This window comes from Cheilinus undulatus, linkage group 14 (assembly GCF_018320785.1).
Source record: "Cheilinus undulatus linkage group 14, ASM1832078v1, whole genome shotgun sequence".
In the NCBI taxonomy this organism is placed as follows: domain Eukaryota; kingdom Metazoa; phylum Chordata; class Actinopteri; order Labriformes; family Labridae; genus Cheilinus; species Cheilinus undulatus.
Genome location: NC_054878.1, coordinates 47,809,053 through 47,822,524, shown reverse-complemented (window position 1 = coordinate 47,822,524; position 13,472 = coordinate 47,809,053). Strand labels below are relative to the sequence as shown.

Below are 13,472 nucleotides of genomic sequence, written 5' to 3'. Positions count from 1 at the left end.
GGTGTAGTGGTCTTTGGATAATCCACGTCTGAATTATAAAGACTGTTATCCTGTCAAAATGAGGACAAATCTGAGAATCTGACAAACATACTGGACTTCATAAACTGACTGGAACTGATTGGAGCCAAATTGAATTAATTTATTCATTTTCGAGATTTCAGACTCTCTTTCAGGTCTGAAGGTCTAAAAACAAACTAAAGAAGGCGGTCTGAGGTCTCCCCCCAGGTCAAATAATCAGACGATAATGATCTGAGGTGCGCCTTACCTGCGCAGCCCCGCGTCGTTGGCCTCCTCAGGGATCAGCTCGGACTCGCTCTGAGCGATCCTCAGCGCCAGCTCTCGGTCCCTCCTCTCCTGCTCCAGGACGGCCTGTCGGGACGCCTCCTCCTCCCGCTCGGCCTGCAGCTGCAGCTCCATCTCCTCCTGCACACAGAGAGGCATTCATCATTCTAGCAGCTGGAGGACTAGCGCCCATGCTAACATATGTTCTCCTGTGGAAGCGCTGGAGCTTTCTGACAGAGCTGTCGACCATCTGCGGGAGGAAATGGCGTGACAGATCGGCTCCAGTCTCTGCAGAGGCAACGACTCGGCATTTCACAACTATACGACAGCGACGGTGCGTGAGAAGAGGAAAGTTGTTTAACAACACAGAGACACAGAGGTCCAAAACTCCACTCTGCTTCATAAGGACGGTTGTCTGTTCTCTGAGGTTGGACAGAATTTATCAAGATTAAATAAGTGTTAAAATATTCTTAAACAAGATGATGGATAAGAAATGTTAGGTTATTTTAGTCTGAGTCACATTTAACTCAGGAATGTAGACGCTACCCTGCAAACACCGCTAACTTTAGCCACGTTCTACTTTCACCAACTACTGTAAAGATGCTAATTTAAATAAAAACACTCAATTTTGACTGGAACATGAGAGTTTCCATAACTTTAGACTCAACAGTTATAATCAGAGTCAGAGGTTTTCTCCTGCAAACATCTCTGGTTTCTTCTCCCTCCACATGTGAGCGAACGGCAGAGTCGACAGAGTTACTTAGAAAAGTTATTCTAAGAGGGATGGTTCATATTTAAGAAAAAACTTGGATTTTTTATCATACAGTTGTACATTTTTAGTTTATTAAGTCATTAATCTATGATTAATTAAAGATTAATTTATTTGAAATTCTAATTCAGAAAAAAACAAGTACAAAATTAGAGATCTCATGAGTAAGAAACATATTTTTTCAGGAGGGAAAAATAAATTTAAAAAGTTTGAACAGCAGGAAAAAAAGCCAAACATTATTGAGATAAAACAGAAATTTTGAAGTTTCTAAGGTCAAAAAATTACAAAAAAGTCTTTAAGAAGTCCTCAATTTTTGAGAAAATATGGGAGCTCAAAAAGTCACAAATTTAAGATTTTTTTTAATTATTATTTAAAATTTTTATAAATTGTTACTTTGGGGGTAAAAAATTTACAAATTTCAAGTTCAAACATTTCTGAGATTATAAACTTTTTGATTAACAAAAATCAAATTTTTGAGTTTATTAAGTCATTAATTAATGATTAATTAGAGATTAATTTATTTGAAATTCTAAGTCTTTTAAAGTTGTCACTTTTTGAGTAAAAAACACTTTTTAAATTTCAATAAGCTGTTAAATTTAGAAAAAATGAGTAAGAATTTTTTTTTTCCAGGAGGGAAAAATAAATAAAAAAACTTTGAACAGCAGGAAAAAAAAAACATTTTTGAGATAAAAAAGAAATTTTGAGGTTTCTTGAGCCAAAAAGTTACCCCCCCCCCCAAAAAAACATTTTTGTCTTTAAGAAGTCCATAATTTTTGAGAAAATATGGGAATTCAAAAAGTCACAAATTTAAGATAAATTTTTTTTTAATTTTAAATTTTTATAAATTGTTACTTTGGGGATGAAAAATTTACAAATTTCAAGTGTAAACATTTTTGAGATTATAAACTTTTTGATTTACAAAAAGCAATTTTTAATTTTTTTTTTAAATTTTAACATTAAATTAAGAGAAAAAATAGAACATTTTTTAAGTCAAAAAATTATATAAAAAAAACATTTCAATTTCAGGAAGTCCTAGTTATTTCATTTTTGAGTTCTAAAAATCACAAATTTAAGATAATTTTTGTTTTAATTTTAAGTTTTAAAAGTTACTACTTTTTGAGAAAATATGGAACGATTAAGTTTTAAAAAAACTACAAAATTAAAAAAAGAAAATAATTTTTGGGTGAAGTTATAAATATAATGGGGGTAAAAAAACTAAAATTTTATTATATTATAAATTTTTGATTTGTGGTATGTCACAAAGTTACAAAATATAATTTATATTTCAAGTCGTCCTTTTTTTTTTTAAATACTGGAGTTCAAAAAGTCAATAATTATATAAATATAAATATATATATATATATATATATATATATATATGTATATATATTTGTTTTAATTTTAAATCTTTCAAAGTTTTTACTTTAAAAACTTTTTATAAAATTAAATAAAGTTTAGAAAGCTGTGAGTTACTGAGGAATGTCTGATTGGAGGATAAGGTGAGATATTCCTTTATAAGACCCACAAGTTAAAATTCCAAAAATGTACAGCAGCATAAGTGGAGTAAACAAAGCACACCATTACAGACGAGGAAATCAATTCACAAAAACATTTTAAGAGTCCTATAATTTCACCCAGTCTAACTTATCTTATTAGCTATTTTTCCCACATTTCTTTGGTTTTCATTTTGCAGAGACATTGAGTCACATCGAAGACAATCTTCTGTTTCTTCAGATATTAAAGATCCTGATCTGAATCTGGATCCTCAGGTTCTTGAAAGAGCACTGCAGTTCAGATCCTGAACAAATTTGACTTTTTACTGGGCGCCAGAGGCTAAAGGCCTCAACGCCCTGGTCTCAGGACCAAACCCTGACTTCAGGGCGTGTCTGATGCATTCCCCTTATTTCCTGTCTCTCTTCAGTTGTCCTTTCAAAATAAAGGCAGAAAACCCCCCAAATAATCTTTAAAATGCTGCTTTCTACGGGGACTGATCAGAAGGGAAATCCTCGTGATTTTAGCCCAGAATTATCACATCATCATCATCATCATCATCATCCAGACTTTAAAGAGACATTTCTGTAAACCAGTGCTATCCAGAAAAAAAACACAACGGACTGACATCTGGGAGAAAACACTAATCTAAACAGCATCTGGAGTGTTTTTTATAAGCTCATATTTTTGGGAGTATAAAGTGAAAACGGACAACTTTTCATTATAAAAATGTGAAGTTCCTCCCAAAACTACAGCCTTATCGGCTCAAAAATGTGAATTCAAATGAATCTTCAGCAGAAATGTTGGTTTCTTTGTTCAGTTCACAAACACGAGTGTTTTACAGGACGGCCTCACTTTTTAAAGTTCCCACAGAAGCTTTTCAGATAAAACTTCTTTAGAATTTTTAAAGTTTCTTTAAAAGAACAGAGCAGAGCTGAGAGTTTAGATCAAACTTGTCCTGAAAAAACGAGCTAGGAGCGAAGCACACGGAGACAGAGATTGGTATTCAAAAGGCAGGAACTCCAAATCAATGCACGGACATGAACAGACACAAATGTTTAACCTTCCTTCAGACGGGGCAGAGGAGGAGGAGGAGGAGGAGGAGGAGGAGGGGGGCTACATCTTCCTCATCCTGATCATTGTAAACGAGCGAGTGAAGGGCGGGGCTCACCTGGAAGATTAATGCCTCCAACTTTCTACATGGAACAAGTTCTGGACGTTAAACGGCTCCTCGACCGGCTGATGAAGGTCAGGACGAGCTGAAGGCCGTCGCTTCATCAGCTGTTTTTAATTTGTCTTTTCTGGCTTTAATCATTCGCTCATGTCAGGCTCATGATGGGCATCTTCAGGGAGGAAGCACGCCCTTCTGGATACTAAATCTAAAAGTGACGGTTTAAATCAGTAAAGGAGAGATTGGCATTCCTCTTATCCCCTCTGCTAACTGTTCTGGTGCCTACATTACCCACAATGCATCTGAATCACTCAGAGAACTAGGGTGATATCTGAAGAAGTTGCAGCAGCAGCAGAGATGAGCATCAGTCTTGCTGGTTGATCCCTAAACCGTCAGTTATCATTCCTGATGTCTTAATGTAGGCCCCCAATGACGATAATGTTGTGTCCGGGTTGTAACACAGCCCTCCACCACTAGATGGAGCTGTAGCTCCAGTTAATGAAGTTAATGAAGTTAATGAGTTCTGACTTTAATCTCAGAATTCTGACTTTAATCTCAGAATTCTGACTTTAATCTCAGAATTTTAACTTTAACCTCAGAATTCTGACTTTAATCTCAGAATTCTGACTTTAATCTCAGAATTTTAACTTTAAACTCAGAATTCTGACTTTAATCTCAGAATTCTGACTTTAATCTCAGAATTCTAACTTTAATCTCAGAATTTTAACTTTAATCTCAGAATTCTGACTTTGAAGGGATACTTCAACATTTTAGCAAATTCGCCCATTGCCATAATTCCTGTAGTCTTAGTAATGGGTCCGTTACCTTCAGTTGTCGGTGCTGTTTCTAGATTGGCACTGTCGAGTTCGGAGCTGCTGTGCCAACTTAATGTAAGCAGACGGTATTTCGGCTTTCCCTCATCAAACTCATCAAATACACAATCCAACAACTCCAAAACGCCTCATGGACAAGTCGTGACCTGTACATTCCCCACGCTATGAAATAATCATGGAACGTTACGATACAGAGATGTTTTAAAGTTAAATGCAAAGCCGGAACTACACTCCAGACATGGCTGCTGTACTGTGTCACTCCGCCCAGTGGTTCACTCAAGAAATGGTTCTGAGTATTTGCTTCATGTGTCATAATGTTACATAATTATACGTTATTATTTCATAGTGTGGTGAATGTGCAGGTCACAACTTGTGGGGCGGGAGTAATTGGCAAATGCCGTGGTGGGGGGCACATGGGAACAGATCCAGGTATTTTTTAAAGGATTCTTCACTATTGGGAGATAGGGCTGATGGTGGAGGTCTGCGCTCTCTGAGTGCTTTTCTAGTTTTGAGTGTGTTCTGAGTATTTTATCCTCTTTACAATTCAGCTAAAACAGAATTTAAATTGTTGAGAAATTATTTGTCTGAAAACATCACTAGACGAGGCGGTGGTTTAAAAGTGAACCCGTCATACTGTTTTTTCTACTTTGTCCTATTCTTTTTGTGCTTCATGATCAATCATCCATGAACTTTACCTGTAATTTAGCCTGATGAACAACATGAAATCCTGTAGTCCATGGAGGTTTTAGCCTCACTACCGTCACTGACCGTGCTCATGTATTTTCAGTAAATGACTCCACTGTCTCACTGTTTCACATTTTCCATTAATTGATCCAGAAATCCAACCCCAGTTATCCCAATCATTCATACCGGAGCCAAACTTCTGAAAGCCTAAAAGCAGCTAGGGTTTGCGTTTTCACTTTCTCTGATTCCTCTACAGCCAGAATGAACACGGGGGAGTCGGTGGCATTTTAAGCAACATTTAACAAGCTAAAGAAGAGGTGGACACGCCGTTAATTAACTTTCACTGTGCACTTTAAACCTCCCACTGTTTGACTCTTGCACTAAAGTTTCTACCGCTTGTTTTTGATTTGTGTTTTTAATAAATCAGAGTTAATGTTCCATCTCCGTCACTCTGACTTCCACTACTATTGCCTGTTTTCTGATGCTCCAATATGCATGAACTCTGCATGACTCAAAAATCCATCTGCAACCAGGGAGCCACAAACATTTATGAAATGTGTATATCAGTCCTGAAAGGCTCCCTTCACTGAAGTTGCCTCTATAATGGATCAGAGATCGTTTAATGGTGATGAATCTGCTGTTAAAGCTGCAGAATAATGACGCTCAAGGTTTAAAGTGAGTAAACTTAGATAGAAAAACTTCTTCTACACCTGCACAACCCTTTCAAATGCTTCAGATCATATTTTAGATTATAACTGTGATGGTTGGAGGTAAAAACAGACAAACTGATGTCACTTCCTCCTAAAGTCTGCAGGATTCGTCAATATTTAGAGGAGCTAAAGCGTGCCGAGAAACCCAACGACCCCCCTGCTGATGGAGGTGCAGGTGAATTGTGGGTAACCCAGCCTGAGGGCCCGGGCCAGCAGCTTTGATTCGCACGGTTGCTGCTCGCCGTTCAAATCTGCACTCAATCTGTGCCCAGGGGAACCGCGGTAAGCAGCCGTCACGGCAGCAGATGGGCAGGAGCGAGACAGTTGATGATAAACATAAAAGTCAGCAGAGTGTAAGACCCCGTATCTCACCGTCACACTGGAATAAGCAGAGCGTCAGTACCTGTAAACACAAACACTCATGCATCTGCTGCTCCAGGTTTACATTTCTAAAGGCATTCGAGCCGCGGCGTCTCTGCATGGAGAGAACAACGGCAGAGTCTGGAAGCAAAGGAGATATCAATGCAGTGACACAAACACACATCTGAAACACTCTGCAGGAACAGAAAACACAAACACACATCTGAAACACTCTGCAGGAACAGAAAACACAAACACACATCTGAAACACTCTGGAAGAATAGAAAACACAAATACACACAGCTATGGCCTATGAATCAAGAAATCCCTTAAATGGAAGCTGTCAGACAAAGTGAAGTAGGCTACAAGATCTCAGAAAGAAATGCATCATGCCACGATCCAAGGAAACTCAAGAAAAAATGAGAAACAACATGATTGAAATCTATCAGTCTGGAGAGGTTACTAAGCCATTTCCAAGGCTTTGGGACTCCAGCGAACCACAGTCAGAGCCATTATCCACAAATGGGGAAAACTGGGAACAGTGGTCAACCTTCCCTGGAGTGACCGGCCAACCAAAATGACTCCAAGAGTGCAAGGATGACTCATCCAGGAGGTCCCAGAAGAACCACATCCAAAGAACTGCAGGCCTCACTGGCCTCAGTTAAAGTCAGAGTTCATGACTCATCCATAAGAAAGACACTGGGCAACAATAGCATCACGGAAGAGTTCCAAAGCCAAAACCAGTGCTGACAAAAAAGAGCACAAAGGCTCATCTCACATTTGCCAAGAAACACCTTGATGATTCTCAAGACTTTTTTTGAACTTTTTAGAAGGTGTGCAGCCTGTTTCATGAGGAGAGAGCTGATAGGCCCCTTTAGGGTCCCTGAAGGTGTGAAAATGACCTCAGCAAAGTATGTAGAGTTTCTGACTGACCACTTTCTTCCACGGTACGAAAAGAAGAACCATACCCTCTGTAGCAAAATGATCTTCATGCATGACAGTGCTCCATCTCATGCTGCAATGAATCCCTCTGTGTCATTGGCTGCTATGGGCATAAAAGGAGAGAAACTCATGGTGTGGCCCCAATTCTCCCCTGACCTTTAACCCTGTTGAGAACCTTTGGAGCATCCTCAAGCTAAAGATCTATGAGGGTGGGAGGCAGTTCACATCAAAACAGCAGCTCTGGGAGGATATTCTGACATCCTGCAAAGAAATTGGTCAAAAATGGTCACAAAGCAGCAAAAATGGGGGAAAATGGGGAGAAAAAGTGGCAAAATGGTCAGAAAGTAGCAAAATGGGTTAGAAGTGACAAAAAAATGAGTTACAGGTGGCAAAACATGGTCAAAAAGTGGCAAAATCATGGCAAAAAAATGAGTGAAAAGTTACTAAAATGGGCAAAAAGCAGTCAAGAGTGGCAGAAATGGGCAAAACATAGGAAACAAGTGGTATTTAATGGCAAAGGGTAGCTTCAATGGTCAAAAAGTGGCAAAAGAAGAGGCAAGAATTTGTGTGGCAAAATTGGGCAAAAATAGGGAAAAAAGGGTTTTTAATGGCAAAAGGTAGCTTAAGTGGGCAAAAAGAGGCAAAAAAAAATGTAAAAAAAATCAGCAAAATTGGGAAAAAAGTGGAAAAAAATGGGGTGAATGTAGCAAAGAGAAGCTGCAAAATGACCAAAAAAAAAAGGGTAAAGGGTAGAGGTTTGTTCAATAAAATTTGAATTATGCTCTAACAGTTGATGACCTGAAAATGATACTGACTGCCATTTGCATCTATTTAGGGACTATTTAGGAAAATCAGTGATATATTATTTGCATAATAATTTGGGATACGGGGTGGTCAGAGTTCCGTCTACATATCTAATACCTCTCATAAATGAAAATAAGACTTTTTGAGGCTTTTAAGTAAGAAAACATTTCTGCTTCCATCAGCAGTGGCTTCAGTCCATACATCAGCTTAAATATCTGAGATTTTCATAAACTGCTCCCCTGTTGTCAAAGATAATCCACAGAATACCCTGTCTTTATCAAACACAACTCCCTGATGGATCTATCTGATCATATCAAACTAGCTCTGCCTAAATCCAGACTCCAAAGTTCCCTAGAAACACTAGAGTCACACTCAGCTAAATGTCTTGTCTTTGTCCTCTCAGGGTTGTTCCACAAAGACACAGAGGTCCATTAGTGAGTGATGGAGGGAGATAACGTACGGCCATGTTCCTGCCTGAACAGTTAGGCGTGGATTAGAGGAGAGCCGAGCTGCACAGGAGGGATTTTAGGGTATCGACGTCCTGCGGAGACAAATCTGTGAGGACACAGAGAAAGCCACAACTTTCTGTTTACTCTCTGGAAACACTCCACTTTGGTCTGAAATAACTCGGACACTGTTTTCATACACAAGTCTGTCTTTCAGCGTGTAAATATAGTTTAGTAAAGCACGCACTGTCTGGTTTGTCTGCGTCATTTCTGCTGTTAGAGTCCCTCTGTTTGCTATTATTATCTGCAGGACCACTGTGGTTGTGTTATGTAAGGAAAAGCTGGAGATTCAACATGAAAAAGCTGCTAAAACAAGTACAAATGTAAACCTCTGTGGCATTAAAGTCCGAGAGTAAAATCAGCCAGGGAGGTTTTAGATGCAAAAGTAGGTTTTTACCAGAGTGCATCTAGAGCTTTCTCTTGTTCTTGAGCTTTCATTCGTTATTTCAATGAACAGTTTTAATCGTTATGAGCTCACTCCAGGTGAGCCGTGAGGCAGGGCTCACCTGTTTATAATAAGGAACTGGGAAAATGAGTAAAGTCACTGAGTTAACCCAGAGCAGTGATCGGCCGTCTTAAGTATGTATGCTAATTTTATCATTGGAATAAAGTCCTGCTGGATATTCCACAGTCAAATGTCACTAGCTGCTTTTCCCTTAGCCTTAAAAATGCACAAAATCAAAAATAGTGCAATTAAAAAATAAAAAAATGTATAGGAAACTCCCTAATTTTGAAAAATTTACATGTCACAGGACATAATGTACAGCTTCACATGACCAGCTCACTCCAAGACAACATGGCGGGGTACGCGTGGACAGAAGAGGAGACGAGACTTTTCCTAACATCATACTTATACCCTTATACCTGGCTTTAGCCATACATACGGACTTCACCTCTGAACTATCATCCGTTGCCTTCATCTTTTGTTCAAAATTACCAAGGCAACAGATGTACAGTACTGTGCGGAAGTTTCAGGCATGTTTGGGCTGAAATCTGAGGCTGAAGTAATGCATGTAATGGCGAGTACGCCCACCTGAGGGCCTCATTGGGCGACAAGGAGGATTGACACAACCCGGGTCGTGCTCTGGATGTCTGTACATTACCAAGGGCATGGAAAAATAATCTGATGAAAACAAAACAAAAACCACAGCTTTAGGGCAGAGATATGGGTAGATGTGGTGTTTAAACATAGCCGAGGGCAGTGGTTCTCAAATGGTGTGCCAAGGCACACTAGTGGGCCTTAAGGCAGGTCTAGGTGTGCCGTGGGAATTTGTATAACACGTTTTCACTACAACTTTATGGCAAGTACTGTAACCAGGCCTGCACACAGATCTGAACCCCTGAAAAAACGCCAGAGAATGGGACCACCCAAGTTGGGATTTATTGGTGTCAGTGCATGAGTGTTAAATAAGTAGCACTGGTGCTAGCATCCTGGCTAACAGTTACCTCATTCAGAGCTGGAAGGTGTGGCAAGCTATTATTGGTTTGGAAATGTAGTTCAAATGATTAATTCATACTATTTTTAACCAAGTTCCTTTTTGGTACTTTTTGCCACATTTGACCCTTTTGTACCACCTTTTCGGAATTTTTTGCAACATTTAACCCATTTTTGCCACCTTTGAGGTACTTCTTGCCACATTTAACCCCTTTTTGCCACCTTTGAGGTACTTTTTTGCCACATTTAACCTATTTTTGCTACCTTTGTGGTATTTTTTGCCATAGTTTAACCCATTTTGCCACCTTTGTGGTATTTTTTGCCAAATTTAACCAATTTTTACCACCTTTTTGGCACTTTCACTCACTTTTGCTATTGCTTTGCCATCTTTTCATCACATTTAACCTCTTTTGACAACCTTTTAGCAACTTTGATCCTTTTTTTGCCACTTTTCTGCCACATCTTCTCTGGTTACAGTCAGATGGGTGAGTCTGGGTCTGGAGGATGCTGGGAGAACGCTACCTGTCTGACTGTAAAGTTTGGTGGAGGAGGGATAATGGTCTGGGGCTGTCTTTCAGGGTCTGGGCTATACCTCTTATCTGGAGGTTAACCTGTTTAGACCATGCAATATCCTGTGCATATAAGTGCTCCCCCCAAAAAATGGAATATCATAGAAGAATTGCATATGAAGTGAAATAACTGAAAAAAAAAAACTAGTTTTTGTTTGTTTTAATCATGATGACTATGGCTTAAAACTCACAAAATCAGAAGACACACAAAGGTTTCCTGAGCCATCATTCTCTCACTCCGGTTCAGCTTACACAATCACGGGGAAGACTGCAGACCAGACTAATGTCCAAGAAGACAATCACTGACAGCCTCCACAAGGAGGGTAAGCCACAGAAGGTCCTTGCTGAATGGCAAGGCTGTTCTCAGAGGCTGTATCAGAGCAGATTCAAGAACTCAGGGGGCCTCACAAGGACTGGACTGAGACTGGAGTCAGTGGATCAGGAACCACCACACAGATGGTGTTCTTAGGGTGGAGCCGATCCTGAACCACAGATGTCATCCGCGTCTCACCGGGAGAAACGGAACAGGACCGTTGTGGTCTCAGTGGTTCAAAGTCCTGATATCAGATGAAAGTAATCTGAATCCAGGTCCCAGAGTGTGGAGGAGGATGAGAAAGGCCCTGAGTGATTCTGTTTATTTGAAATGTAGTCAGTGTTGTGTAAAAGCTGCAGGAACATTCTGGCTATATCATCGTGTGATTCTGCTCTAAATAGAGAATGATACGGATTCACTTTGTATCTCAGACAAACGATTTTCTCTCAGGAAGCAGAGCGGCCTTTTCACTGTCATTTCCAATCTGCTCTGTGCTGCTCTTTATTTAGATTTCTCTTCCGGCAGTCATGAAGGATGGAGGCAGTAATGAATGTGCACGGAGAGGTGTGTGAGTTAAGGTGCGACTTTAAAACTGCGGTGAGTCACAGAGTGATGATGGTTCCTGTGATTTCATTTCAGCGAGGAAGAACCGGAGGGGAGCTGATTACACAACGTAGACAGAGAGAGCAAACAGAGCTGGAGCTGCTCCACAAAGGTGACATTTAAACTGCTCTTCTTCTTATACTATTGTAGTAATATTACGCTTTAAATCAGCCTGCGTGTATTAATGTCTGTGCTGTTGTTTTCTCCTCATAGCTCAGACATACATTTTTAAAGATGTGCACGGCACGGTTTCTCTACCCCTTATATTCAATTTCCACTGTGAAGTAATCCCAGTAAATCCTTATATATAGATAAAAATACAACCGGTCAAAATGTCCGGCAGAAAACATGAAAATTACCAGAAAAGTAAATACTGAATACTTGCATATTATATTTTATGTAACCTAGAAGATATGTTGCGAGAATGTGTTAATATAAACTAAAAGTTGCCTGATCTTACTACATCTGGGGTTGTTTATCTCCTCAGACAGCAAGCACGTGGCTAATTATGTATGCACAATGACGTCAAAACAAATCTATCTCTCTGTGCATGCTCAGTACTGCTGGGGACTATGCAGGGAAAGTGGGAAAGTTTGACCAGAGCTTTCTCATAAAGCAGAATTTTAATCCAAGTGAGGTTTTCTTGGTTAACCAAAGGCTTATTATCATCAGCGGTATGGAGGGATTTTGTTTCATCACTGCAAGTAATGAAGAGGCTGAAACAAAGGAACCATAGCTGAGCGTCGTAAACACCAATGCAGCAGCAGAGAGAGACCGGCCTACACCGGGCAGAGTTGTAGTGACTTCGATAAACTACCTATGACCAATCCTCAGATAAAGCTGGATTGTAGTCAACACAGAATCACATTGTGCAGAACGGCATGGACCGCTTGGAGCTGATAACGAAGGCTCTGTCTCTCTTCCTGGCTAATTAGCAGAAGTAGTCTTGGATAAGCCGTTACTGAGAGGAGAACTGGGCCGGACTATCTGCTGTGGAGCTTTTGTCTTGTCGGGACTAGTCCAAATAAACCAGGATGGTTGGATTTCCAGCTTCAGCAGAGGTTACAGTTATATCATCATTAGGACTGATATTAGCAGCTGACAGTAAGTCTCATTTTTCATTTGAAATGTAGAGTTCTAACCCAGTGTCCAGTTAACAGGGCACTTTTTTTTATGTGTTTAGATGCTTTGTTGTTGTCGATGGAGGATGGTATTTGGCTGTTGTACGCTGCAAAGTTATGATAGCAGCTAAAGTGTTAACAGGCTAACGGTGCTAATGTGAGGCTAACTGTTGTTGTTTATGAGTTTAACGTGGGCGTATATTGTGTGACTGGCTGCGTGTGTAAGGAAAAGCAGGCAGCTTTCATTTTGATAGTTTAAACCACTTACACAAAAAAAATAAGAGAGAGATTTATGTGTTTTGCTGCTGTTAATGCAGCAAAATAACATTAAAGCAAACGTCCGGTAGTTGTTCTAAATGGCCGGAATTCTTGAGGACTGCTGGTCATTTTGACTGGGAACAAAAAAGTCTAGCGGAAACGCTGTTCGACTATTAGTCAACTAAAGGCAAATCTGACGAATCAGATTAGACTATGAAAATCCTTAGTCAAAGACACCTCTAATGGAAATCAGAAGCTATTTCAACCAAAGACATCTTAACAGGCCCAGTTCCATGATAACATAGGAGCCCTTCTTTGATATCACCTTCACTATTCTTCATCCATTGAACTTATGAGTTTTTTGAGAGTTTCTGCTTGAATTTCTTTGCAGGATGTCAGAATATCCTCCCAGAGCTGCTGTTCTGATGTGAACTGCCTCCCACCCTCATAGATCTTTAGCTTGAGGATGCTCCAAAGGTTCTCAGTAGGGTTAAAGGTCAGGGGAGGATGGGGGCCACACCATGAGTTTCTCTCCTTTTATGCCCATAGCAGCCAATGACACAGAGGGATTCTTTGCAGCATGAGATGGAGCATTGTCGTGCATGAAGATCATTTTATCTA

General features: G+C 39.9%; 1 protein-coding gene across 1 annotated transcript in view; it reads right to left on the bottom strand.

Annotated features, from left to right (window-relative positions):
• The window catches only part of myo6a (myosin VIa), a 232,260-nt gene that overhangs the window by 36,161 nt on the left and 182,627 nt on the right, over positions 1-13,472 (bottom strand). The window contains exon 28 of the mRNA XM_041805103.1: positions 266-423. Within this exon, the coding sequence (XP_041661037.1) occupies positions 266-423 (158 nt within the window). The remainder of the gene's footprint in view (positions 1-265; positions 424-13,472) is intronic.